Source organism: Lepidochelys olivacea (assembly GCF_965140295.1).
Source record: "Lepidochelys olivacea isolate rLepOli2 genome assembly, chromosome: 3".
NCBI lineage: Eukaryota > Metazoa > Chordata > Testudines > Cheloniidae > Lepidochelys > Lepidochelys olivacea.
Window position 1 is genome coordinate 147,371,787 of NC_140413.1, and position 27,956 is coordinate 147,399,742.

General features: G+C 40.0%; 1 protein-coding gene across 1 annotated transcript in view; it reads left to right on the plus strand.

The window, feature by feature from the left end:
* BIRC6 (baculoviral IAP repeat containing 6) overlaps positions 1 to 27,956 on the plus strand; it is a gene marked incomplete at its 5' end in the record, with an annotated part of 315,285 nt that overhangs the window by 89,798 nt on the left and 197,531 nt on the right. The window contains 9 exon segments of the mRNA XM_084624643.1: positions 1,227 to 1,446; positions 7,214 to 7,347; positions 10,264 to 10,401; positions 12,047 to 12,174; positions 12,789 to 12,920; positions 15,860 to 16,075; positions 23,488 to 23,671; positions 24,144 to 24,299; positions 26,847 to 26,980. Coding sequence (XP_084480769.1) covers positions 1,227 to 1,446; positions 7,214 to 7,347; positions 10,264 to 10,401; positions 12,047 to 12,174; positions 12,789 to 12,920; positions 15,860 to 16,075; positions 23,488 to 23,671; positions 24,144 to 24,299; positions 26,847 to 26,980 — 1,442 coding nt within the window.

A 27,956-nucleotide genomic window follows, 5' to 3' on the forward strand; every position in this document is an offset into this window, starting at 1 on the left:
ATAACTAAAACGTACGAATGTAAAACAAGTTTAAAATAATTGATTGTAATGCAAGCTCCTTGCTTCCTTAATTAGGTCATAATTATAATTGGTAAATTAAATCAGTCCATCCTGCTTTAAATTGGGTAACATAATTTAGCAATCACTTTGCATAAAATACTTAAATATTCATTGGATCAGAGATATGGACCTGAATCTCCCATTTCCCAGGGAGTGCTCTAACCACTGACCTATAGAGCATTTTTTCCTCTGTCTCTGGCCTAATGAGTATTTTATACAAAATGGAACAGCTGCAACAGGAGAGATTTAGACCCACCCTAGAATACTCCATAGCCCGGTGGTTAGGTTCAAATCCCTGCTGCTCCCAGGGGATTTGAATCTGGGTCTCCCACATTCTGGGTGAGTGATCTAACTGCTGGGCCACTGAGTAAAAAGGGGGGCACCACCACATATTTTGTGCAGGGCACACTCAGGTAGGTGTGTTCCAAGGTGGCCTCTGAGTACACCTACTGGATTGGGCCTCAAAGGGGAAAGCCTAGTTTTAGGATCCCTCCAGGGTTTAGGCATAAATTAGATGTTGGGTGTCAGGACTTAGTAGGTGAATAGGCACATGCCCACCAGCAGATTTTTAGGCACCCTAGGGACTTAATCAGCGGAAATTTAGGTGACTATAAAGTTAGGTGACAGCTGAGTGAAGGTTTTGATTATGATAATTTTGGATTTAGATGCCTAAAGTAGCAGTTAAGCAGTTAAATCCCCTTGTAGTTCTTTGGAGCTGAAGTCTCGCTAAAAGTCACTGAAATGGGACTTAAGCTCCTATGTCACTTCAGCATTTTTGAAAATTTTAGTCTTCGCCTTTAATAGTCACATTTTTGACTGTTAGAAATTTCTAACATAAAATTATCAATATAGGAAAAATCCTTGTAACTTTGAGCTTACTTCACTAGCAATCTGGAGAACCGAGCATGCTTTTTTTTTTTTAATTTTTAAACGAGCCATACATAATGAAGCATACAAAAAATAAATGTAAAGCTTTTATAATGTTTTTATATGGATACCATTTGACTGTTTATTTTTAACTTGCATTCATGGATTGGAAATTTTTTTTATCCAATTTATAGCATTCCTTATGAATGTAGTAACTTGCTACTCTTTAAAATCTGAAGACAAACACCTCTTCTCTTAAATGTCCATATGCATTTCATTTGATTTCCTTCTCTTATAAGGGCATTCTGTTCCTGTGGTTCTGCAAAGTACGTTTCATGCTCAGGCTTGTGAAGAGTTATTTAAACATCTGTGTATCAGTGGGACCCCAAAAATACGGTTGCACACTGGCCTTCTACTTGTTCAGCTGTGTGGAGGTGAAAGATGGTGGGGGCAGTTTCTCTCTAACGTTTTGCAGGAACTGTACAACTCAGAACAACTTCTTATTTTCCCACAAGACAGGTAAGTTTGCTTTGGCATAGAGATACATTGTAATGTTTACTGTGTATGAATGATTTTACATAATTTTGTTGCAAAATGTTAGGTTTTTAACCTAGTATTTAGGAAGATGGCAGATGCGTTTTTTTTCCTACTAGCACTAACAATAGAAGTCCAGAGGCTTGAAAAAAATGCTAGTTCTGATTTTATATTTCCTATGGATTCTGGTTTTCAATATAAGGTAAGCTTTTCATTTTAAAAAGGTCCCTTTTTGATTTAAGCACTTATTGAAAAGATTACCTAAATTAGAGGTGAAGTGTTGTCGTGTGTCTGGAGCCAAATGGACTTACCCAACTCACCACAAAGATGAGAAGTTCCTTGTAATAAACTGATGATCTGATCACTACATTTAATTACAAAACAACCACTAAAATTATATTTAAAGAACAATTTCTTAACAGGAAATCTCCATTTTGGCAGTCTGATGCAACTTAAAAGTGAGTCCGATGCTTTCTGATGGAAAAGCAGAGTCAAAGTACAGCATTTCTGAGTTGTAAAGGAAGTATATACACTTGTAAGTTCTTAAGAGCATTACTTGCATGGGTTTCTGCTACATAAGTGAACACGCTCAGAACTTTTGGGTTAGCGGTGTCTGGGGATACATGAGTACTCTGCCTCTTTCATTGTGTGCTGATCTTGATATGAAAATTTACAAAAGGGCACGGCTCCATCCACCGGCTTGTTGCTGTGAATTCAAGAGGCAGTGAGCAGGTATTCAGTGATGGCAGTCACTGCCTCTGTCTTTTCTCTTGAGAGAATTTATCTTTCTCATAACTTATCCGCTTTAAGCTGTGCCCTTCTGTCATTTCTGTGGTGGCCAAGAACACTTTGTACCTATTTTTCCCTTTAAGAGATTTACAGTTGCATTCATGCTATGTGCTGTGCGTCCAGTAACTGCACATGTCAAAACTTGAGTCTCCTGAAACTCCACCTGTTGGGACTAATGTTTGGAGGTGCCAGTGCCAGGTATATAGGTTTTGTGCCTCTTGGAAGTTCATTGTCTTTGAAACTTGACAGTGTTATCATGCTATGCAAGCTTGGATGTCAAGGACCATATCACGCTGCTCTTGAGGATCTCTGATTTAGTTTTATTCCCTGACACCTTGCACTAGAAGTCAGGAGTCAGTTCAGCTGTCGAGTACCACGTTCACTTTGCTGGCATGTTTATGTAGCAGGTCTTTGAAGAACTCTCTTCCCAAGTACTGTGACTTTTCTGGTCAAAGTGGTGCCATGACTCAGTAATTCTTGATCTATAACTATGGGCCAGTATCATTGTGCAAGACATTCTCTGTATCAGGAGCCTCATTAGTGCACTGTTACCTTCCTTTGTCTTGGGTGTCTTTGTCTCGCATCTCCGCAGTGGATGTCTGTGCATTGGGAAACCATGGTTCTGTCCCTTAGTATAAGGGACTTAGACAACTAGATGAGTAGCCCTTCCCATCAATGATAAAAAGCCTACTGGGATCTCTGGTTGACCTCAACATCCATACTTATCTCTAAAATAGTGATTGACATTTTCAGGTCCCACAGCAGGAGTGTGAATTCATCTAAACTCGACCATTGTCCAGCTCTGTAGTCATTCTTTAGCCCAAATAAAATCAGGGAAATCTAGTGGGCCAAGCAAAGTGAGGCCTTACACTCAATTCAATGGAATGTCTACCCCTCAGTAACATGATGGTTTTTGAAAACATCATCTGTTCAGGATCCTGTTGATTTTGATTAAAAAAAGGTGAAAAACCTGATGTCCACATATGTAAATATTATGATTATATAGGAGGGGAAAAGCAATGATCTCAGAGGCCTTCGCAGGGGAGCAGAGTCACGCTACATACAGGAGTGAGGCAGTGACCTCAGGGTTAGAGTTCAATGTGGAGGTTAGGGTGTCCCTACTCTGGCCAGACCCCTCCTAAACTGGGCCCCCTGCCTGGGTTGGTGAGGGAGTGTCATAGTGGCTGACTTTAAATTCCTAGCTAGTCACAGGTTTCAGAGTGGTAGCCGTGTTAGTCTGTATCAGCAAAAACAACGAGAAGTCCTTGTGGCACCTTACAGACTAACAAATTTATCTGGGCATAAGATTTTGTGGGCTAAAACCCACTTCATCAGATGCATGGAGTGGAAAATACAGTAGCAGGTATGTATACACAGTACATGAAAAGATGGAAGTTGCCTTACCAAGTGGGGGATCAGTGCTAATGAGACAATTCAATAAACAGTAGAATATCAAGGGAGGAAAAATCACTTTTTTTGTAGCGGTAATAAGGGTGGCGCATTTCAAACAGTTGACAAGAAGGTGTGAGTAACAGTAGTGAGTAACTGCAGTAATTACTACAGTAAGGCTGCAAGTCTGTCAGGGAGGTCATGGAAGTCACGGATTCCATGACTTCTGCAGCGGCTGGTGCTGGCTCAGGGGTTGCCTGAACCGGGCAACCCCTGGGCTAGCGGCAGCAGTTTCGGTGTGTGGGAGGGGGCTCAGGGCTAGAGTCAGGGGATTGGGGGGCTCTTAGCTCAGGGTGCAGGGCTCCCCGGCTCCCACTGGCATGGCCTTGCAGCTCTTACTAGATGGAGAGGCCTGGGGGGGAGGGGGGGGTCTGTGCGCTGCCTGCGCCCGCAGGTCCCACCTCGCAGCTCCCATTTACTGCGGTTCCAGGCCAATGGGAGCTGCACAGTCAGCGCTTGTGGCGGGAGTAGTGCGTGGAGCCCTCTGGCCCCTCCGCTGCCTAGGAGCTGCAGGGACATGCAGAGCCCCCCGAGCACTTGTGGCCTTCTTCCCAAGTTTTAGTTAGGGATATATAGTAAAAGTCATGGACCGGTCACGGGCTGTGAATTTTTTTTTATTGCATGTGACCTATCCATGACTTTTTTTTTACGAAAAATACCCATGACTAAAAAGTATACATGAGTTGTTGAAGTGAGGCCAAGGAGGATGACTAATTACAGCTGTATTTTAACAAATACCTCAGAATTCTGAGTAACTGGAGCAGATAAAAATCCTTTTTTTCTTTGCAGAATAACTTCATAAGTACAACATGAGCATAAGAGAGACCACTAATCAGGTTTCCTCTCCCTGCTGTTGTCAGAACTAGAGCTTGGTGAATACTGGTTTTTTTTTTTGTTTGTTTGCTACCTTCTGTTTTGAAACAAAAAACTCAGAAAATAAATCACGTTGGATTGAATAATATGCTTCGTTCAACGAGACCTGACATTTTTCATTTCATTTTTGGGCATTTAAAAAAAAAAAAGGGAGCAATAATGGCGATTCATAGACGTTCATAATGACGATGAACAGTTATTGCGCCGGGGGGGAAAAATGAGAATTATTGCATAGGTTAGTGCACTCACCTAGGATATGTGAGACCCAAGTTCAAGTCCCTGGTCCAATGACTTAAATTTTTATAAAAAAGTAGAACAGCTTCAATAGGAGAAATTGTGTGACCCACACCAGGCTATCCCATAGTCCATTGGCTAGAGAGCTCACCTATAATGCGGGAGATTGTAGTTCACCTTCCTTGTTCACATCAGACAGAGGAGGAATTGAGCCTGGGTGTGTCAAATTCCAGCTGAGTGCCCTAGCCACTGGGCTAAAAGTTATAAAGAGGGTAGTGCCATCGCCACCACACCACCACTCCTCTGCCAGCCCAAAAAATAAAATGTCAAAATGAACAATTTCATTTCAGCATTTCCAAGACATTTCAATTTTTCAGTTCAGTAACTACTTGACAAACTTGACCCAATTTCATGAATAGTTTTGGGTTGAGCAAAACTTAATTTTTCAGCATGTACATTTTTTGACACAAAAATGTCATGCAGCTCTAGCTGGAATAGGTGCTTTAGACAAACCCCATAATACATAATTTATAAAATAACTCCCATAAAGGAAGTTGCTTCCTCAATACCAAACAAGTTAGTGGTAGTCCTGTTTTCTGAGTGATTGTGGTTTATATCCCATTGTCCACTTTTATTCTGCTTACTGCAACTATGGATATTCTTATCCATAATCTTCTTTTTTGAATATTACTAATCCCTTGGATTTAATACCTTATGGTAATGAATGAAAGGAATGTAATGATTCTTTAACATTTCTGTTCATCGTATTAAATACTATGAGCAGGCATATCAGGAGATCTGCAGTTCAGATTTCTTGGATTATTAATAGGCAACAAGTGTATCAAATTCTACACAAACATTGCTAATTACATTTAATAGTTATATAGGGCTTATCTCTTCTGGGATCTCACAAAGGCTATTGGGATTGGTTTTGATGAGGTTTTTGCAGTTCACTGTTAACTCTGAAACTTAATGATGACACTTCAAATGCTAGTATTAAACTTTTTCAGTCACTTGTCCTAACAAAAACATTGTCTCTTTCTTACCGAGTGTGGTTGAATTGTACCCATTATGTCTGTCTTTCCTTCTGCTCGCTTCAAAGATGGCTACAAGGAAATACAACAGCAAAATATAAGTGTGAATCACAGTTCTTCCTTGTTTTTCGGTGGTGGTGTTAGTGATCTAGCAACATATCTGTGCTTTGGAGGGACTGGATAGGGACTCCTGGAGATGCTCTTTCCACATTTGCAGGGGTTGCTTCACAGCAACATGAGCCACTTTCTTCTTTGCAAGGCTTAGATGGGTTTTCATCACAGAGATCTCAGTTACTAGTGGTTTAGGAAGTAAGATGGTGATTTGAAAGCAGCTCCATAGAAATATAAAATCAGCAGCATCTGGAACACAGGTCCAACCTCTTTGGAGTAAGAGCAAAAGACGGGCTTAGAATCAAACCCAGGTCTTAAGTGTAATGAACTTACTTGCGTGGTCTCAAGGCTAGCCATTAGTCATCTTGATTATTCAGATTTGATACTGTTCTTTAAAAAGATGATAAAAATTTTCGGAACATCAGCCATAAATATTTGGCTGCTGCATTGGGGTGTGCAGGCTTTTGTAGGCTTATAACACATGGGCCAGCCTGTTCACTTTATCTCAAATAGGAAAAACTTCTGCTGCCACTTCAACTCTCCCTTGTCCTCCTGGATTCTTTGAGTCAAAGGTGGGAAAATTCTCTTGCTCGAATAGGTGTTCCAGCAAACTCAAAGCAGTGCTATTTCGGAACTTTGTTTTTGAGCCTGGTGCCCTCAAGAAGTAATCATCTTATTCCCTCCTGATGACCTGCTGTCAGTTAAATAGAAGAGTTTGTTCCTTTGGGAAAACATGATGGTAAATTATTAAAATGAAGGTTACAAAAAACCTTACACTTCAGGCAAAAGGAGTGCACCCACACTGGAATAATGTGGTATGGGTATTGTGGTGGATGGGGAATTTAGTCTGTGTATGCTTTCAAATGTTCATTGTTTTACAATACACAGAATTATAATATAAAAGTAGGGACAAGTAGAATAGGAAATGAAACTGGTCAATTCTCAGTGAAGAAAATGCATAGATTGGGAACTCTGCAGGCTTCTAATGGTAAGTTACTGCTGATGACTTACAGTTAAAATGAGAAACTGCAGATTTTATAATATTACATTGTCCCTCTGATAGTACAAATAGAACCCTGCCTACCTTTTTGAACTACAGCGTTCGTTTTTTACCCTTACCTTCCTTGATCTTTGATTTGAACATGTGAAAATGTTGTTTGATGTATTTTCCAAGAAGTATTACTGCTTTAAATGCTTTTTTATAAGAATTATAACTGAAGAGAACTGTTCAGTGTGTTAAACATTTTTAATTTTATCTTTAGGGTCTTCGTGTTGCTTTCCTGCATTGGCCAAAGGTCACTTAGCAACAGTGGTGTCTTAGAAAGTTTGCTTAATCTCTTGGATAACCTGCTGTCACCTCTGCAACCTCATTTACCTATGCACAGGCGTACTGAAGGTAGTTCTTCATTTTAGGAGCTATATTTTCAGATTAGATCTTTATTCTAATTTTCATAACAGGAGCCTGATTGCACCTACTATCAAAGCAGATTAAGTTAAAATCCCCTTTTTTGCTTATTTGGAAACATTGATTTTTTTTTGTGGGGTGTTAAAATTTCACGTTCTTGGTCTTTGCCCAAACATGACTTTTTTTCCTTGAAGTTTTGAGCAAAATCTGCCTCACTGTTCTTGTTCAGTTAGGATGAAAAGGACCTTTACATGTTTAAAAGATTATCCCACTGTGGTTTCGGACAGCTGTAGCAAAAATAGCTGAATTTCAGAATTAGGCACAGATACAGTTCTCTTTGGGAACTAGTCTTTGCTTGTTTACCAAATATCGTTGGATTTAATTTGACCAAATTATGGCTGTTTGAAAATTAATAGAGCCTGCAGAATATAACATTGTGTTAAGTGCATAGCTAAAGTGCCCTTAACTCATGACTTGCTAAATATGTGTTTTTCTAAATTTTCTGACTTTAAATGTTCATAGCTCTCTAAAAATACTGAATTGATATTCTCCAAACTAGACTCGCTTTGTACATCTTCTTAAAATCATGACAAAATTGAAGAAAATCAGTTAATTATCTTTGAAATTTGTGAAAATATTAAATCATGGAACATCCCTTAACTCATGTACACTTACAAAGTTATACAAGGCTCATCAGCTTGGATTTATGAGTTTGCAAGCTTGGTAAATGCCAGCTGGTGCTCTCTTCCTCCCTGCTATCCTGAATCCCCCAAACAAAGATTTGTAAGTGACGGAGGGGAGTAGACTTATTGCTCCCCATCAGTGTACCAAAGGCTAGCACTGCCATACCCTCACACTTGGTTGGCATAAGTTCTTATGATCTGCCTCTGCAATTCCTCCACCCCTTCTGCCCTCTTCCCACAGTTGCCAATTTCTTCCTTATCTTGCATCACTTTTCCTGTTCACTGAGGACTTCAGAGCTTCATCTCTGTTGGTTTTCCAGCTTTCTTCCCCTTGGGCAGCACAGGTGAACACTAGGGAATTACCAAGTGTGTGATGAGTGCCAAGTGTGACAGAATTCCCAGTAGAGGGGAAAGGGTGAGAAGAAGCATCAAATGTAGGGAGCAAGAAAAGGAGTGAGAAACTAATGGATCTCTCTCATTAGTCCTTCAGCTAAGAGTCAGAAAATAAACAAGACACAACAGTAGGGGAGAAAAAGCAGGTGTTTGGAGTGAAAGTGAGGGGGAGTGCTAAAATTTGGGATGGAGGGAAAAAAAGGAGGAGAGTTTAAGAACTACTTAGCTATTAAGAGAGAGTGAAGAACAGAGATATTGATCTGGATAGGGGGAAAAGACTTAGTATGATCATTTAAAACAAAAAAAACCCCCAAACTCAAACAACTTTCATGCATCTTTTTGTGGACCGGACTCCTATACTGTAGATCAGACTCCTTGTTTTTTTAAGTCTGAAACCTGGACTAATTTGCAACAAGAGTCACCCAGATTAGCCATCCTACCTCTTATCCCTCTAGTCTGCATTGCCAGTTCCAGGCCCTACCATTAAGTCTCTTCTGTTCCTATTTAGGATGGGGCAGTATGTTCCAATGGACAGAGTACCGGGTGGGGAAGTCAAAATGCCTGGATTCTGTTGCTTGCTCTGCCAGTGACTGGGTGTGTGACCTTGGGCAAGTCGCTTCTGTGCCTTGGTTTTCTTATCTGTAAATTGGAAATAATGATACGTGAGTTTACAGAGCATTTTGAGATAAATGGACAAAATGTCCTGTATAAAAACTAAGCAGTTATTAAATGTGCTGCTTAAATATAGTACTTTCACATAGATATGAAAATGTGATTTTAGCCTGCAATGTGGTACACAATAATCTTTGGCCTGTTGGTGCCTGTTGTGTCTATATAAGCACGCAATTTAATTAAAGACATTGATTGAGTGACCTGTTTGCTTTTGTAGGCTGATGGCCATTGATACACACTAATTAGTGTGTTTTATAACTGTTTTGAGGACAGAAGAATGACTCATTGATTCAAAAGGTTTTCTTGTGTGATGTACAAGTAGGTTTTGTGTGACTCGCATGCAAAAATCCCCACCCACCCTGTTAGTGTGTGTGAGGCCAATGTAGGCACTAATGATATTAGTTTCAGAGTAGCAGCCGTGTTAGTCTGTATTCGCAAAAAGAAAAGGAGTACTTGTGGCACCTTAGAGACTAACAAATTTATTTGAGCATAAGCTTTCATGAGCTACAGTACCACTTCAGTGTGTACCACTTCAGTGAGCTGTAGCTCACGAAAGCTTATGCTCAAATAAATTTGTTAGTCTCTAAGGTGCCACAAGTACTCCTTTTCTTTTTGCGAATGATATTAGTGTTATCGATTTGCAGGAGGTCTAGATCTTGCCTCAATGTGAGGGTCTCAGCTTTCCCAGCAACTGGCTGAGATTTCACTTCGAATGAGAGCTAGCTTGCTGAGGAGCCAATCTGTGGAAAACAGGGGAATGTTAGCGGGTTGAGAAGAATAACTGCCCCTTTGTTTGTGGGGCCTTGTTTGCCTTTTGTTACCAAGGTTCATAATCAAGGGGACATTAATGGTGAGGGAGAATCCTTCTGTTTCCTTTTTCATCTGACAAGAAGAATTGTGATCTTTGCTTTTGGACCTTACTTCAGCTCTTCATGATTCCCTTCCTCCCAACTTCTTTCTGTGCTCTCCGAGCCCCCACGCAGTGATTCTTGAGTGCAAGTCCTTTCCTCTGTTTGTGGAGGGAAACATGGGAACCCTTATTACCTAGAACACCATAAAATGTCCGCGTGGGAATTCTTTAAGCATTGCTTTTCTGATTGTTATAATTTCAAAAATTTACTAAATCACTCAAATGTCACCTAAAACCTACTTGTTTAAGGGGTATTGGACATTCCCATGATCAGCTGGGTTGTAATGCTGGTATCCAGACTCTTAGACTACGTGGCAACTGTTGAAGATGAAGCAGCAACAGCCAAGAAGCCTTTGAATGGAAAAGAGAGGGAGAGATTCCTGACAGGTATGGAACACTTACAATATTTCTAATTCAAGTCTAGATTTTAGAGATCTTTGTAAAATGTTCAGTACTGCCAGCTCATGTTCAAAAATGAGTCAGAATCATGAGATTTTAAAAATACAACTTGGGATCTATTTATTAGCCTTCTGATTTTTGAACCATTTATGGTTTACATTTTTAAACTCTTTCACAGCCATGATGGGTATAAACTTAAAATAATAATAAAAAAAGAGTTGAGATACTCACGTTATCCCATGATACCAGGGGCTAGAGCTTTAAGAAACACAAAATATTTTGAGACTGTCAATAATATTGTGAGAGTTGTTAAACCAAAAAAAGGACAGGAGACACTGGATATAGTTTAATTAGCTGCAACTTTATTATTAGATGTCTGGGGCTACCTGGCAGATGAAAGTGTACAGTTCAAATAACTCCATGATCATTTCAGTATCTACCGAGGGGTTTCTGCCAGCTCCCTTTTTCCATCCTGGTCCCCAGCCAACCCATTGCTGGGACTTGATCGTATTCTCTCGCCCCTCTCCCACTGAATAGATTATAAAGGAAAGGGGGGGTTGACTCCCTGCCATGCCAGTCATAGGACCCCCTTTCCTCTTCCTTAACAAACACCTCCTTTTAAGTCCTTTACCAAACCATTTATCTGGTCACTGTATCCCTTCCCTGTGGAGTACCTGCACTGGACATCCACCCCACACTTAGGCTGTGATGTCACAACTCATTACTTAACTCCTTTCCCTGTTCACCATAACAAAGCCTCCATGAACCTGCTATGGGGAAAGCAAAAACCCCACTGCATCATCTTGGTCAATCTGGTGGTGAGGGAAAAATTCCTTCTCAGCCCCCTGAGAAAGGAGTAGCTAGTGCAATGCCCACAATGGGTCCAGACCAAACCTAGTATTTTGCCATTTCCAAGGGGAAGGAGGGTGAGTGCTGCTCTTCCTAGTCCTGAGAAAAGGGACTTTTCCCACCAGGCTTGCTCTTGGTCAACTCTCCGGCCCTTCCAGTACCTGGGGGATGAGTCAACATTACCACGCTAACCCACACTACGTTTTCAGCAGCTTCTGTGCGTCTCTCTCACACCACACCTGTAAAGTGCTATACTCCTTCCCCTAGCAAGCTGGACAATGGTGCCCGTACTTAAGGTGTGGTGTGGTCAACCTGACGTTTGTGTGACTGTTTGTAGCTAACGTGTGAGGAGAATGGTGTGTTTGAGTAAGTGTATTTCAATTTCTAGCTTTGTTGCAGGTTGGTCTTTTTTTGTTTGTTTGTGTGGTTTTTTTTGGGTTTTTTTTTTTTAAGTAGTATCTTTCAAGAGGAGAAATGTGAGTGATAAGTGCTCACATTATGGGTGCTTTTGGTTTGTATAAGTTAAACTAGTCTTGTTTTTTCCTTTCATACTTAAGAACTTGAAAATAGTAAATGCAAAATTGTACTGTTGACCTTTTCATGCTGTGCAGTAATGCTGCCACCTAAAGTGAGGATTGCGTGACAGATAGTTAAGTAGAAGCCTTAAATTTAATGCTCCATTTTTATATTTAGTTTATAGAATGACTTCTTATTGTTGCTCTCAACTATTTTAGGAACTGTTAAAAGTAAGCCTCAAATTTTGATATATGTTTCTTCCCATTAGGCAACCAATGGAGTTTTATTAATAATAGCCTACATACCCAGAGCCTGAGCAGATCTTCTAAAGGCAATAGTAGCCTAGATAGATTGTACTCCAGAAAGATCAGAAAGCAACTTGTTCATCATAAACAGGTAACTTTCAGTGTGTACTGGCACTTTTAATGTAAGATGCTTATAGTAATGTACCTTATTTCTTAAAATTCTAGCTTTGGGCCTGGAGCTCATTCAATCTTGCTTTCTCAAAGGCCTGGTTCTGTAGCTAAAAGCTGTCTGTCTCTCTTGACATGTATCTCAAACTGCAGGGCATGGGATCTGCTGAAATCATTCTAGTCTTGTGGAGCATATTGTTATATATTTCCCTGTGGTCCGTATTTGATAGTAAAACTTACTTTGCATTTTTGGTGAATCAGCAAACATCTGAGTGCAAGCTTCTGGAGGCTGACCAGCTGTAATTCAACAGTATATCATTTATAAGACCGTGTTCACTTTTAAATACATCTGTACAGGTTCTGTGACCCTGTGTTCGTATCTAAAAATTCTCTTAATATTGATGGTTCTTAAACCTAATCTGCTCTGACTCTGCTGGCAGCCCACTGAAGTTGTATAATTTAAAGTTGTACAAAAACTAAACTAAAAAAGGCTCAAGTTGCAATTTGAATTGAAGTTTACTATCATATGAAAATACTGATCCTTTTCACATCTTATTGCTTAATTTTTTTGTTTTTCCTATTAACATTTTCTTTTAGCAACTTAACTTATTAAAAGCAAAACAGAAGGCTTTGGTGGAACAGATGGAAAAAGAGAAAATACAAAGCAACAAAGGATCATCATACAAACTTTTAGTAGAACAGGCAAAACTAAAGCAGGCTACTTCAAAGGTATGATGTTCTGAAACTGCAGTTCACTTGTTGTCTTTTGTGTGAAAAGACCTGTTCCTGCAAAATCATTTTTGTCCTGGGTTGACTTTATACAAAAAAGTGTTTCATTCTGGCTCTTATCAAGGCTGTTCTGTTTGTCGAATTCAGCAGCCATCTGTAAATGTCTGGCTTGGGAAAAATGTTTTGGTTGATTCTGCTCCAGCCACCTTTTAGCTGATCATAGCCAAAATCATCAATAACCTAGAAGCGTTTGTAGTGTCAAACTAGTCTATAAAACACAATAAGCACCTGACAGCACTTGTCTATAAAGAATTGAAAGTGTGCTTCATATGGCTAACTTATGAGTGTGGTGTTCTTTTTAAAAGGAAATTGTCTTGGATGAGTAGCCAAAAAGTAAGCATGCCAGTCCTCCTCCTCCCAAAGCAAACAAATGCTGTACTGAAAACACTTGTGCTTATTTTTAGGAAGTTTAGCTTTCCACAAGTATGGTTGCAACATATAAATCCTTGCTTCTTGTTATGAGCTCTGGATACTGGGGATGAAAACAAACCCAGGCATGCTCGGAGAACAGTCTAGTTAAACTTCAATGCCTTGTCTGCCAACAGAAATGGCGCAGGCAGTATGGACATTCCTGTGAGCATAAAACAATTAGGACTCACTTCATAGATACCAGACTTGGATATCCATTTAGATTTTTACCTTTGGAAATCTTTAGGCTTTGGAAATCTTGTTACCTATTAGGACTTCTGAAAGTCTTTAAGGGATCATAGATGCATAGAGGTTATAAAGAGAAATAAGCATGCCACTTTATAATTACCATTGGAAAAAGTAGGGTTAAAGAAACACTAGCAAATTTTATCAAGTGCTGCATTTTCACTAACACACCTCTTTTGTCATGAATTTCACTTTCCTGCTCTATTCTTGAGTTGTCTCTTAAATGAAATAGACTCTTCTATAGCAGCAACGATAAACCACTTCCCTCCTTGCAGTGGTTACCATGTAGTCACTTTTCCCTTGCACAGTAATGGAAGGGCCAGAAAGATTTTGCAGTTGGAACAGAAGGAACTCCATAGGTGATCAGGGGAGGGGAATAGTAGGCCTGCTAGCAAACTCTTACAAAGGCTGAAGGAACTCAGCCACTGAGCCAACTGTGAAGCAGGTAAGTGAACTGGTTGGCCAATCCTGGAATTGAAGACTCAACAGTGGAGTGCAGCAGGTTTTATAAGTCAGTGGCACAGTTTTAAACACCTGCACTACTGCACTGGCTGAAATATGCTGTTGGTTAAAGCTGTGTGGGATTCACTTTACAGCAGTCCTGCTTGTGTAGAAAATATGTTGCATTAAAACCTTCCACATTTAATATGATCTTTATTAATACCTATCGATTGTGTGTATGTACATACCATGTATATGATAAATTACAAAATTATGCAATTTTGACCACATCACCTGCTTATCAGTGACAACTTAAGGCATTCCAAACTTGGTAGTAGCTTCAAACAGCTGCCATGCTTATTTTAAAAATAAACAAAACCCTGTCCAGACAAAGATTTCCTTCTGTCTCCACTCCCGCAAAAAACAAAAACAAAAAAACCCCTGCAGCCAAAAGACAGTGACCCTTGCTCACTCTGGAAAAAAAGATGGGGGGATGAGGGGTGGTACTGTTAAAATAGCACAGGATTCTGCCCAAACAGTGGCAAATTGAAGGTATCCAACTTGCAATTTTTTAGTACTAGAAATGACAACTGCAGACTGTTGATTACCATATAATCAATCCCAAAGAGAGAGGCAGGAATTAAGCAATGGAAGGGTGGTCCACAGGGTGTACAAAGTGTGTGACACAAGATTTATACAGTGTAACAAAGAATCCTTGATTGTACGTGTCAAGAAATAATGTCTGTAGGTTTTCAAATAGCTTGAGTCTTCAGTATTTTGTCTGCCACCAGCGTGCACATGTTTACTTCTCTTTGTGCAGGGTAGTTGAGGCCCTGTATCTCTGCAGTTCCAATTCTTTAGCCACTAGGAAAGAACTAAAAAAGAAAAGGAGTACTTGTGGCACTTTAGAGACTAACCAATCTATTTGAGCATAAGCTTTCATGAGCTACAGCTCACTTCATCGGATGCATACTGTGGAAAGTGTAGAAGATCTTTTTATATACACACAAAGCATGAAAAAATACCTCCTCCCACCCCACTCTCCTGCTGGTAATAGCTTATCTAAAGTGATCATTCTCCTTACAATGTGTATGATAATCAAGTTGGGCCATTTCCAGCACAAATCCAGGGTTTAACAAAGAACTGAGAAGTCAGTATTCTTGATGGGTTATAAATTTCAGTTATAAATTACTACTGTGTCTGAGTACTATACATTTGAATTTGTGGTAGCTAAGTATCCATGAACAGGTGTAGGAATATGAAAAAATAGTATCAATTAAGAGTCAAGTTTCTAAAACACTTTTTCTGTAAAGTAAGTATACAGAATACACAATGGTGTTGAGAGCTCTGTCAGACTCTAGAATATCTTTGAGGATGTGAGTATGACTACAGTCTTAGTCATTGCTTGGTTCTGTTTAGGCTGAAACTGTAGCAAAAGGAACTGAACCCATGGTAGTTTAATACAATATTACTAAATTCAATCTAAATAAATTTTTAAAAAGCTATGCCATAGTATGAAAGTTGATTGACCCTTGTGTAAGATTAACTGCATTACACACTTATGGTTTTGTCACTTGAAAGCAATGCAACCAACCCAAATTTATGCCACGTTCCCATATAATCTTAATATAGGTCCAATATGAGAGTGTGGGATTCTCCATTATTATTAAAAAGTTCTAGAGGTACTGTTACATTTTTCCAACTCCTGATATGCTTACATTCAGAAAATGGGCATTTTAGTTTAAAATTTAACACTTGTTTTATATTGGTTTGTAATTATGCAGCATTTCAAGGATTTAATACGCTTACGTCGGACTGCAGAGTGGCCTCGTTCTACTTTAGACACAGAAGTATCGACGACAAAGGAAACTCCAGAAATTGAGCCACTTCCATTTACTCTGGCACATGAACGTTGTATCTCAGTAGTGCAGAAGCTGGCGCTCTTTCTTTTGTCAATGGACTTCACTTGCCACGCAGATCTACTGCTGTTTGTTTGTAAGGTAAACAGAATGCTACAAAAGTAGGCAGTGGGGTTGTTAAAGTGAAGTTCATTTTTTATCAAGAATTATCCTAAAGTATGTGGTATGAGCATGTATTCTTTCAGCGTAGTATTGATGAAAATATCTCTCAGATGCTACTTTTAGCTTTTTCTTGAGGATACATTAAAAATACTTATTATTGAATTTGTAGTGATCCCTAGTAGTCTGTTTCCCATGTTTTCCAGTTTTTGAATGTTACATAATGGAATTATGTTTGCAAAGTATCTCCTACAGAGCACCATTTTAAAAGATACTTTTACATTAGTACAGTTTAGCTAGAATAAATTGGTGCAAGTAAACCTAAGACGGGAACAATTTATCTACTTATTTTAGCTCTACACAACTTTATGGATGGTATACTTTGTTCATACTAATAATAAAGGAGAAAGCTGTTACTTTTTTTTTTCAAACTGTATTATCAAATACACATAACTAACTAGTATATTAACAACTAGTAACATTATTACAGTAAGTTATAGCCTATTTTCCTTTAAAATAACCTACTTTAGAGCACTGTCACTTGCAGTAGGAAAGTTCTCCATACAAAATCAGTTAGGTGGGTCATGTTTTGGCTTAAAATAAAGATTTCATATAAAGAACATACTCATTTCATTTTAACTGCAGACAAAAGTAACCAGGAGCTTTTGAAGCTTTCAGATGCCTCATTTTAGCTTTTGTTAAGCATATTGTTTCAGTTTTACAACCAGAACTTGGATGCAATCTATTGTATCTGTTTGTGGTTGTTCCTTGAGGCTTTCTGAAACTTTTTTAGAATTGCATAATTAAAACTGACCTTCCCACCCTTTGGAAACTTTTGGACTGCACCTCAGTTTGTTTAGATACCAGATCCAGTTTAGTTTTGTCCACAGGCTCCAGGACTTGACCAGGCTCTTTCCGTTCTTGTGTCAGATTCTCAGCCAGCAGATGTGCAAAGAGAATAGCAATCCAGTGCTGCTGTCTTCATTGTGATCCTAACCTTCAAATCTGATTTTAGAGTAGTTGTAAACAAAATATTTCTTTTTTCTTCCCCTGACTCAAGAAAATTGAAATATTGGGTGCTTTGTTCCTTGAAAGGGATTACCTGCCAAGCCCATTCTTTGTTTCCTTCTCCTTCATTATCATGGATCAGGCCAAATGGAGGAAGCGGAAGAGCAAGAAGCCCTTCTCAGGAGCAACAGAAGGAGAGCTCTGCTGTGACTGCTCCAGCCTATGGACCACCTTCTCTGCAATGAAAAGAGGCTCAGTCAAAACAGCTTGTAGGTGGCCCCCAACTATCCTTCCTACCAGCAGGCCAAAGTCCCCTAGTTGCCTCTACAAGGGCAGATCATGAGATTCAGCAAACTGATTCCCCAAACATGGACTCCTCATGGATAAATCAAGAACCTGAGGTGGAGTTTTGAAATTAAATGTAATTGGCAGAGTCCTGGTTTCTTCTTACTCCACTTAAGAGGAGCATCTGTGCTGCTTTTGGAATGTTCACCTGTATTTTCTCTCCAGCTGACTTTCAGGGGATGAGGAATGTGGGGATTCAGGGATCCTATATCTACATAGGCTAAGATCCAAAAGGGCACACTAGATAAGAAGAAGCTGGTCCCTGTGGGACCAGTTTCCCATTAAAAGGCAAAAGAAACCCAAGTGGCACAGAAAAAAGCCCCAAACTGCTCCAGACCCTAACCTCCTTTCCAAGACCTTTAGCTTCACATTTAATGAGAGAGCTCCAGGCAAACAGAGGCTGAGCAGGCTAAAGCCAAGGAGAATAACTCCAATCAGAAACTAAGGGTTTGCTCTTCCCTTCTGTTTCTTCTTCAGAGAAACCACTAGAAAAGTGGGAAAATTCTTACAAAGAGCATTTTTGGCAAGTTCTGAAGAAGTACAGAATCATAGAGCCATCCGAAATTCTCTTTCTCCCTCCCCATCTTCTGTAAGACTGATGAAGCAGAGGCATCCATGGCAATTCCTATTGAGGATGATTTCTTTCAATGAGACCCCATGGGCAAGAAGATAGGAGCCATCCTTAAAAGGTTTTGAAAAATCTTCAGCAGCTCTTGGAGCCTCACTGGCAACAGTGTACTTTGCCATAACCATAGTGTCCTGATGCAACAACCTAGAAAGTCATGGCCCTCAGGACAACAATGAAGTCAAATCAATGCCAAAAGAATCTAACGACATCATTTGTAACATTATGAATCCGTGGAATCTGGAGGTGTAACAGTAAGAACCGGTTAACTCAGAGACCAAATGCATCCCTGTTTCTCAGGGTTGTTAAAAGGATAAACTTCAATTTGCAAATGGGGTATAGGAATATATAAAGGTTAAGTGACTTTCCAAATGAAAGAAGAGAGTTTGTTAGAGATTGGTATTTATTCCAAATCTCTTTTAGGCCTGATCTTGCACCTAAAACTTAGGATGACCTAGCTACATTGCTCAGGGCTGTGAAAAATTTACTGCCTCTCAGAGAAGTGGATTACCTACATTGACAGAAAAATCCTTTCCATCAATGTAGGAAGTCATCTACACTATGACACTTGTGACAAAGTTCCTGCTCTACCTTGGTGGGTCTTGTGCTTATTGGCGGATTTGCTTGCCTTGGAGCTTCACGGCAGCCCTCAGCTTGGCTGTTTTCCTGAGCTCACAGTTCAAGTCGACTCCTCCTGTGTCTGACCAGGAGTTGGAAGGATTTGGGGGGAACCCGGGCCCGCCCTCTACTTCGGGTTCCAGCCCAGGGCCCTGTGGAATGCAGCTGTCTAGAGTGCCTCCTGGAACAGCTGTGGAACAGCTACAACTCCCTGGGCTACTTCCCCATGGCCTCCTCCCAACTCCTTCTTTATCCTCCCCATAGGACCTTCCTCCTCGTGTCTGATAATGCTTGTACACCTCAGTCCTCCAACAGTCCGTGTTCTCACTCTCAGCTCTTAGTGCCTCTTGCTCCCCACCTGCACACCACAAACTGAAGTGAGCTCCTTTTTAAAACCCAGGTGCCCTGATTAGCCTGCCTTAATTGATTCTAGCAGCTTCTTAATTGGCTGCAGGTGTCTTAATCAGCCTGTCTTAATTGTCTCCAGAAGGTTCCTGATTGTTCTGGAACCTTCCCTGTTACCTTACCCAGGGAAAAGGGACATACTTAGCCTGGGGCTAATATATCTGCCTTCTATTACTCTCCTATAGCCATCTGGCCCAACCCTGTCTCACACTAGAGCGGCACAGCTGCAGCGCCATAACTGTGCTGCTGTAGCAGCTGTTGTAGTGTAGGTATGTCCTTAAACTCAGTGCTGTAGCAACAAGGCCATTCTTCCTCTTTATAAATGGTATGGGAAAGAATCTCCTTTTATTTCTGGGGCAAGAACTAGACTTGGGATGCTACAGGGAAACCCAGATCAGGTAATAGGTCCAAACCCTAGTGTGAACAGTTAGAGTAACTCCCGCCAGGTGTGTTTTCATCCAGAAATAGGCATATGGACAGAAGTGGCTCTGTAATGCTTTTTTCTCCAGCATAAGTAATGTTATTGAGCATGGCTTATTTGTATCCAACCATCTCACCAGCCAAAGAGGGGACCCAATGATTAAAGATGCAATGGTTAGATTGCCTGGACCCACTCTTTCAAATCACAGAAGGTGACACTGAGCCCTTAATTCTCGTGAGATATATAAATTGAGTCCTGTGCTATTTACTAGACTCCAGTTTTTACAATAGAACCAAATACTTGGGAAAAGGTGTTCTACCTGAATAAGTCAGTGCTCTAGCCATTAGGCAAATAATCTTAACCAGCCAAAGCACTGGAAGGTGTATTCTCTCCAAACACAACTAAATAGAGGGTTTTGCGTACACTTATTTTTGATGGTGACATAAGGTCCCAAGTTATTCTTTCCAACTTAAACTCCCCTTTCTGTACTACTTAGGAGAGAATTCTCCTGACACTTTGTCCAAGTCTTCAGTGTGCTCTGGAGAGATTCTGGTGTAACTAGATATTCATAAAGCTCTAAAGTTTTATATTAAGTGTTGCATACAAAAACTAAGGAATATTTAGGTTGCAAAGTCAAGCACCTAAAAATTAGGGAATCACTGATCTAGGAGGCTCTGTTAAGGATTCACAGGTAACTGTAGTGCATGTTCATTATGAAAGTCTTTAATTACAGGTTCACATACTATTTTTTCCACAGGACCTCTGATTCTTTCATTGGTCAAGTAATAACACTCTTACAATTAAGCCATATTTGGGTGGATTTTTATATTTCAGCACAAGGCATGTCTTTGACGGGATCCCCTGGCAAACTTCAATCCCTTCTTTAAAGCCTGGAAGTGCTATAATTGTTTCATTGAGCAACGTTAAGAACTTAACACTGGAAAACATTTTTCAGTAACCTTTTTCTCATAAATAGCCCAACAGCTTTTGTTGAAATTTTCTTAAAACTCAGTCTAGCATTGAAAATTTTATTCCAAACTGTTAGTTTGACAACGTTACAAGCAATGGAAAACAGGATGTCTATTATAATGTAAAGTAGTAGGCAACCTTAACTATGGGTAGTTCTGCCTATAATATGTATGCAGCATTGTTGTAGTCATGTTGGTCCTAGGATATGAGAGAATTTGGTCCAATAAAAGATATTTCATAGAAGATTAGGATTGGAAGAGACCTCAGGAGGTCATCTAGTCCAACCCCCTGCTCAAAGCAGGACCAATCCCAACTAAATCATCCCAGCTAGGGCTTTGTCAAGCCAGGCCTTAAAAACCTCTAAGGATGGAGATTCAACCACCTCCCTAGGTATCCCATTCCTAGTGCTTCACCACCCTCCTAGTGAAAGTGTTTCCTAATATCCAACCTAGACCTCCCCCACTGCAACTTGAGACTATTACTCCTTGTTCTGTCATCAGCCACCACTGAGAACAGCCTAGCTCCATCCTCTTTGGAACCCCTCCCCCCCTCCCTTTCAGGTAGTTGAAGGCTGCTGTCAAATCCCCCCTCACTCTTCTCCTCTGCAGACTAAAAATAAGCCCAGGTCCCTCAGTCTCTCCTCATAAGTCATGTGCCCCAGCCCCCTCATAATTTTTGTTGTCGTCTGCTGGACGCTCTCCAATTTGTCTGCATCCTTTCTGTAGTGGCGGCGGCCCCAAAACTGGATGCAATACTCCAGATGTCGCCTGACCAGTGCTGAATAGAGGGAAATAATCACTTCCCTCGATCTGCTGGCAGTGCTTCTACTAATGCAGTCCAATATGCCGTTAGCCTTCTTGGCAACAAGGGCACATTGTTGACTCATATCCAGCTTCTCAACCGCTGTAATCCCCAGGTCCTTTTTGGCAGAACTCCTGCTTAGCCAGTCAGTCCCCCAGCCCATAACAGTGCATGGGATTCTTCCGTCCTAAGTGCAGTACTCTGCACTTGTCCTTGTTGAACCTCATCAGATTTCTTTTGACCCAATCCTCCAATTTGTCTAGGTCACTCTGGACCCTATCCCTACCCTCCAGCATATCTACCTCTCCCCCCAACTTAGTGTCAAACTTGCTGAGGTGCAATCCATCCCATCATCCAGATCATTTAATGAAGATGTTGAACAAAACCGGCCCCAGGACTGACCCCCTGATGCACTCCGCTTGATACTGGCTGCCAACTAGACATCGAGCTGTTGATCGCTACCCATTAGCCTGATGATCTAGCCATCTTTCTATCCACCTTATAGTCCATTCATCCAATCCATACTTCTTTAACTTGCTGAGAAGAATACTGTGGGAGACCGTATCTAAAGCTTTGCTAAAGGCAAGATCTATCGCGTCCACCGCTTTCCCCATATCCACAGAGCCAGTTATCTCATCATAGAAGGCAGTCAGGTTGGTCAGGCATGACTTGCCCTTGGTGAATCCATGTTGACTGTTCCTGATCACCTTCCTCTCCTCCAAGTGCTACAAAATTGATTCATTGAGGATCTGCTCCATGATTTTTCCAGGGACTGAGGTGAGGCTGATCCAGTCTGTAGTTCCCTGGATTCTCCTTCTTTCCTCACCCACCTTGTCAGCCTATAATATAGCATGTAGATACCACTCATTTACCTTTTCTGTCTTGTTACATCCAAAATGGCCAGGTCCATAGAGCCTTAAAATAGCTGATGCTAAGATGGTTACATACTAATTTGCCTAGTGTCTCAGGAAATGATTTCTTGAGGGAATCAGGACTCGCTACTATGTGATTTGTGGCATTATAGACAGAAAAGACCTTTGTCACCTGAGTAACTTGGCAGAGCAGCATCATGGCTGCCCTTCATTATACTTATGAGTTTCTGCAAAACAGGTTTCCATTTCTCTTAAGATCAATCTAAAGTTAGAAGGTTCTTCCCATGTGATTGCCAATAAACTTCTTAAAATACCAAACATTTTCTTTATATGGATGGAATTTAAATTTGTGTACTATTCTATTTGAATATAAATGACAATTATTCTACTTTAGCCTTTCCTTCCTTATGTTTGTGTATTCATTACTTTGCGTTCATTAGATGTGGCATACTAGAATGGAAAATTTTCTAACTCAATAACATCTAAATCCTTTTTTTTTCTTTTCTGTTATATTCACAACTGCAAGGAGTCTTTGAAATCTTTTCTCATAAATGGACCTCTTCCCCATGCCTACTCCACCTAAAATTTCTTTTGAATTTCTTGTACTATGGCTTCTTCTGGGTCCATGTCTGAAGTTAAAACAGTTGAATACTGTTAAACAATACTGAGCCTAATAATGAGAATTGAGTGTTTCCATAAAACTTTGGATGTACTCACCTGGTTTGAAAGTATAAGGTGCATGGCCACACCCTGGAGCCACTTGAACAAGTCTGAACTGCTTCTGGCATTTATAGGAATGAAGGCATTAGCACAAATGTGTCTAACTCAGGTGAAAGGAAATCATTAAACACATTTCCCTTTCTGTAGCATCTATTTTTAGTACCTCACACTTACATACCTTTCATCTAACATCCTGTGAGATAAGTATATAAACCCATTGTATTAATGGGTAAACAAAGTCATAGTCAATGGGGGAACTGTGACTTTCCAGAATTAGTCAACATTTCACTCTGTGTGTTGGAGATGGTGGTGAAAAAGTGAAGTACTACTAAATCTGATGCATCAAACAATAAAATGGAAATATGAATGGTATAAATAAAGTGGGATATATGCAATATAGAGTTTATTGCCACTTTTTTGGGAAGACTCATTATTTGAGACATAGTTACTCATGACTGTCATCCCGAACTTGGAACAATAAATCTTGACATTACATTTACAAATTTAACTTTGTTGGGGTGTTGTGTGCATGTTGTTTGTTTTGTTTTTTGGTTGGGTTTTATTTTTTGGAAAATCAGTTAAATTGTATATTTCTGAAATTCTTTTACAGGTTCTTGCTAGAATTGCAAATGCTACAAGACCAACAATTCATTTGTGTGAGATTGTGAATGAAACTCAACTAGAAAGGCTATTGCTGCTTTTGGTTGGGACTGACTTTAATAGAGGAGATATCTCTTGGGGAGGAGCATGGGCTCAGTATTCTCTGAGTTGTATGCTGCAAGATATTCTAGCAGGTGTGTTAAAATTCAGGGTGTGTGGTGTGGTGGGTTTTTTTTTTTTTTTTACAAAATGCATTAAGCTGGAATTCCCCCCACCCCCGTTATTTGATTCTCTGATGTGAAACATGGAAAAGTCTGCTAATGTGATTATGATAATGAAAGCATGTAGGTTTTACAAAGAAACAAATTGAAGATATTAGTATAAAATGAAACATTTAATTGAGATATTATAATTTTAAACACTGTGGCCTTCATTTTCAAAAATTTTGCATACCCAGTTTGAAACTTTTGACAGAGCTCTCGCTTTCAGAAGATGTTGGGCATATCCTTGGGGCATGATTTTCAGATGGGGGTATTTCAAATTAAGCACCCAAAATTGCAGTTCAGTTTTGAAAATTTGGATGAGTATGCTCAGATGTTAATTAGTCTTGCAGCCAGAGTACAGGCTGAACTGCTAAAGGAGTTGTCTGCTTACTGTAACGTATAGGAGAACTATTGGCAACAATAGCAGCTGAAGCTATAGAGGAAGGAGCCATGGGAGAAGATGCAGGAGCTTCTGCTGCAGACTCTGATGACTCTCTTCAGCAGTCTACAGTTCAGTTAGTGGAAACGATAGATGAGCCTTTGACACATGACATCGCAGGTGAACATTCAGGTACTATTTATATTGAAATGATGTTTAGGAAATAGAACGTTAAATTCTGTTTAGTCAGTTAACATTTTTAAATGCTTGATGTACTTGAGTCATTCTGAAGCTTGCTTAATCCTGAACTCTCACAAGCCTTTCACTGTGTAATGCACGGTAACTTTGTAGTTTAGATAAGTACTTTTGTGTGAATTTTAGCAAGGCATTCGAGTTTTGAGTTGTCATTTATCAGGGTCCCAAAGGTTGCAGTTAGCAAGAGGTATCCGTTAACTTTAGCACTTACTAATTCTTAAGCATAATATTTCAACTTGGCCACTCAATATTTTCAGCTGCACTTGTTGACACACTACTGAGAGCTCACACTCAATGTTGTTTCCTCACTGAGTTCACTTGAATAGCAATCATGACAGTATAGTATGTGGATTCAGGAGTGTGGTTCGTTGATAGTGAGCTGATAAACTAGAAATTTAACATCCTAAATGTCTACGCTCTTTCTTGGTGGTGTCTATTTCATTGTAAGTAGGTCTGTAAACTTGGGGAGCACATTGTATTTTGAAGAATAATCTGTTCCTGCGAGGAATTCATTAACACAATGATTAATTCTTACTAAATACACTAGGAATTTAGAGAGCTATAGAACAAAACGGCAGTCTAAACAGCTTCTAGCACAGGGGTGGACAAACTACAGCCCATGGGCCAGATCCAGCCTGTGAGCCATTTTAAGCTGGCCCGCGAGCTCCTGCTGGGTCGGGCCTGCACCATGCGGCTTGGCCCCACTCCAGCCGGGGCACTGGGTCAGGAGCTGCATCATGTGGCTACTGGAAGCAGCAGCATGGCCCACTCCGAGGATCACGTGCTGCTCCATGCCTAGGAGCTCGAGAAAGGACATGCCACTGCTTCTGAGCTGCTTGAGGTAAGTGCCGCTCGGAGTCTGCACCCCTGAGCCTCTCCCCTGCCCCAGCCCTGATCCCCCTCCCACTCTCCAAACCCCTCAATCCCAACACAGAGCACCCTCCTGCACTCTGAACCTCTCATCCCCACCCCACCCCAGAGCCTGTACCACCAGCTGGAACCTGCACCAGCCCCGATCCCCCTCCGAACCCCTTGGTCCCAGCCCAGAGCACCCTCTTACACCCCAAACTCCTCATCCCCAGCCCCACCCCAGAGCCCTCACCCCCTCCCGTACTCCAACTCCAATTTTGTGAGCATTCATGGCCCGCTGTACAATTTTTATTCCCCAATGTGGCCCTCGGGCCAAAAAGTTTGCCCACCCCTGTTGCAGAAGCCGCTTCCTCTGGAAGTGCTACACTTTGAACAGATGTTGAGGTAGAACATTACTTCAGTTTGGTATCACATTTTACTCTTTCTAGACTCTTGGAAACAAGAGGAACACAGCAACTCTAAAGGTCTCCATGAAGCAGAGAGACCAATAATATTCATTGGAGTAAAATATAGCACTGCCCAAAGCATCATCATGGCCTTTATAGGATGAGCTAAAAATTTGGCTTAGCCTGACTTTCAAGCTGCTTCATGCACCTCTTCTTGAAAAGGTTTAATTTCTCTGTAGAGAATTAGTACTCCTGTGTAAACTCAATACTGTATTACTCCTCTAAAAATATGGCAGTGAAAAATCTTTTATGAAGAGAACTTCAACTACGTATTTCTCTATTCAACAAAAATTTCAGAATGTTGCACTAATAACAAATTAAATAGGTATTGTGAAACTATTTATTGCACATAATTTATCCAAATTTTGCACCTCCAACTGAATTGAGGTGGCATGAAAGGTGAATGGCAAAGAAAAAAAAAAAAAAGGGTTAGTGCCGCCATATCTCCCTCTACCCACCACAGACGCACCCTGGTGATTAATAAGTCTTCCAGATTGGACCAGAACTTGAATTTTTTTTTTTTTTTTTTTTTTTAAAAAGAGCGTTATAGCCTTTAGTGTTTTTGAAATTAATTAATTTTTTTGTGGTCTTCTTGGCACATCATAAAGACGCAAAAAGAGTGTTTGCAAAAATGTTTCTCCTTGTAATTTGGCTCATGACTGTGGGAATTATCTATGTCTGGAATAGAAATGAATTCTAGATTCAGGCGTATTAGAGATATTTGTTGCACGTTAACATTCTATACTTGCTATGTCTTGCTCCGCGTATCTTACTTCCCAATAATTATTGAATTTTCAATTTTAAAAAAAACTTCTGGGTGAAAAAATTACTCTATCCTAATGGCAGCATTTTGGGTTTTTTCAACTAAAAGATTGGTAAAGGTTTTTTTGGTGATAGATATTGAATTTACATAAGGCACTCACTGAGACATGAGTCAAATTGCTATTTGATTTATAGCGTTTTCAAAAAAGATGAATTGTTACTAATTACAGTGTTGAAAACAAAGCAAACTGTGATCTCATTCAACAATCTTTGCTTTTACAAAATATTTTAAGTATATACAGCCCTAAAATTGGCCAGTAAGCATGTTTTAGCCTGGTCTTATAGTTTTAGCTCTGTTACTTGACAATATTAAAGCAGTTTTAATCATCCAAAGGTGCTCCACCTCTATCATCTTTGGAAAAAGATAAGGACATTGACCTAGAATTACTACAGGACCTGATGGAAGTTGATATTGATCCTTTAGATATTGATCTGGAGAAAGATCCCCTTGCAGCCAAAGTCTTCAAGGTATGGCCCACGTGAGTTTTCATAATAACTTCTACGTGTGAAACAATATAATCTCTTACCTTTCTGGTGTATGTCTAGTGATATTTCATGGCATTAGACCTGCTTTAGCTGTATGCTGTAAAGAACAATATTTTGAAGTTGAGGCAGGCTTTGACAGGCAAGAGCATAAACACTGAATATAATCATAATATAAGGTTATAAAAGCAAAATATTCCACGATTATCTATGTTACAAGTCGTAAAGACAATAGAAGGGTAGTAATTAATCTCCCCACACATTCTAGATTGTAGTATTAAAAAACAAAACCTACTCCTGATTGCTTCTTGCAATTCATTTGTAACCTTATCCCTCATTGGCGTGAAAAGTTAGGATATACATTTGATGTACTCGCCCTACTGTAAAATGCATTAGCACTACTTAGAATTCCACAGTTGCCTACTTGGAGTATTAAATGAACCAGTTGCTGTGTCAATCTGTTTGGCTGCTGAAGTGTTAAACACTATACCTTATTTCAGAGTAACAGTGTGGGAAGCTAAACATGTTTATATTTGATGCACTAAAAGTCTTTTTTGTTTTTTTAGCTGGAGTATAAAATCAGTGTATTTTTAAATATAGTTGAAATAGACAATTACATCTTGCTGCTTTTTCTTCCATAACATTTCCAAGCTCATCCTGTTCATATCCATCCTCAAGACCCACTTCTACTATGCAGCTACAATAAATTGCCAGCTGAAAACCTGGGTAGATGATCTATGGGGACTTCTGATTTAAAAAAACTATACACACGCACAACTCGGCTACGTTAATACATGCTTTTATTTTTATAGCCTCATCCTCCTTCCTTTTGCTTATTATACAAACCATTGCTTATTGTCGTAAATTAGATAGGAAGCTCTTAGGGGGCAGACGTGGTTTTTGTCTATTTTGTACAGTGCCTTTTACACTGAAGCCTCGAGGCAATACTGTTGTACAAATA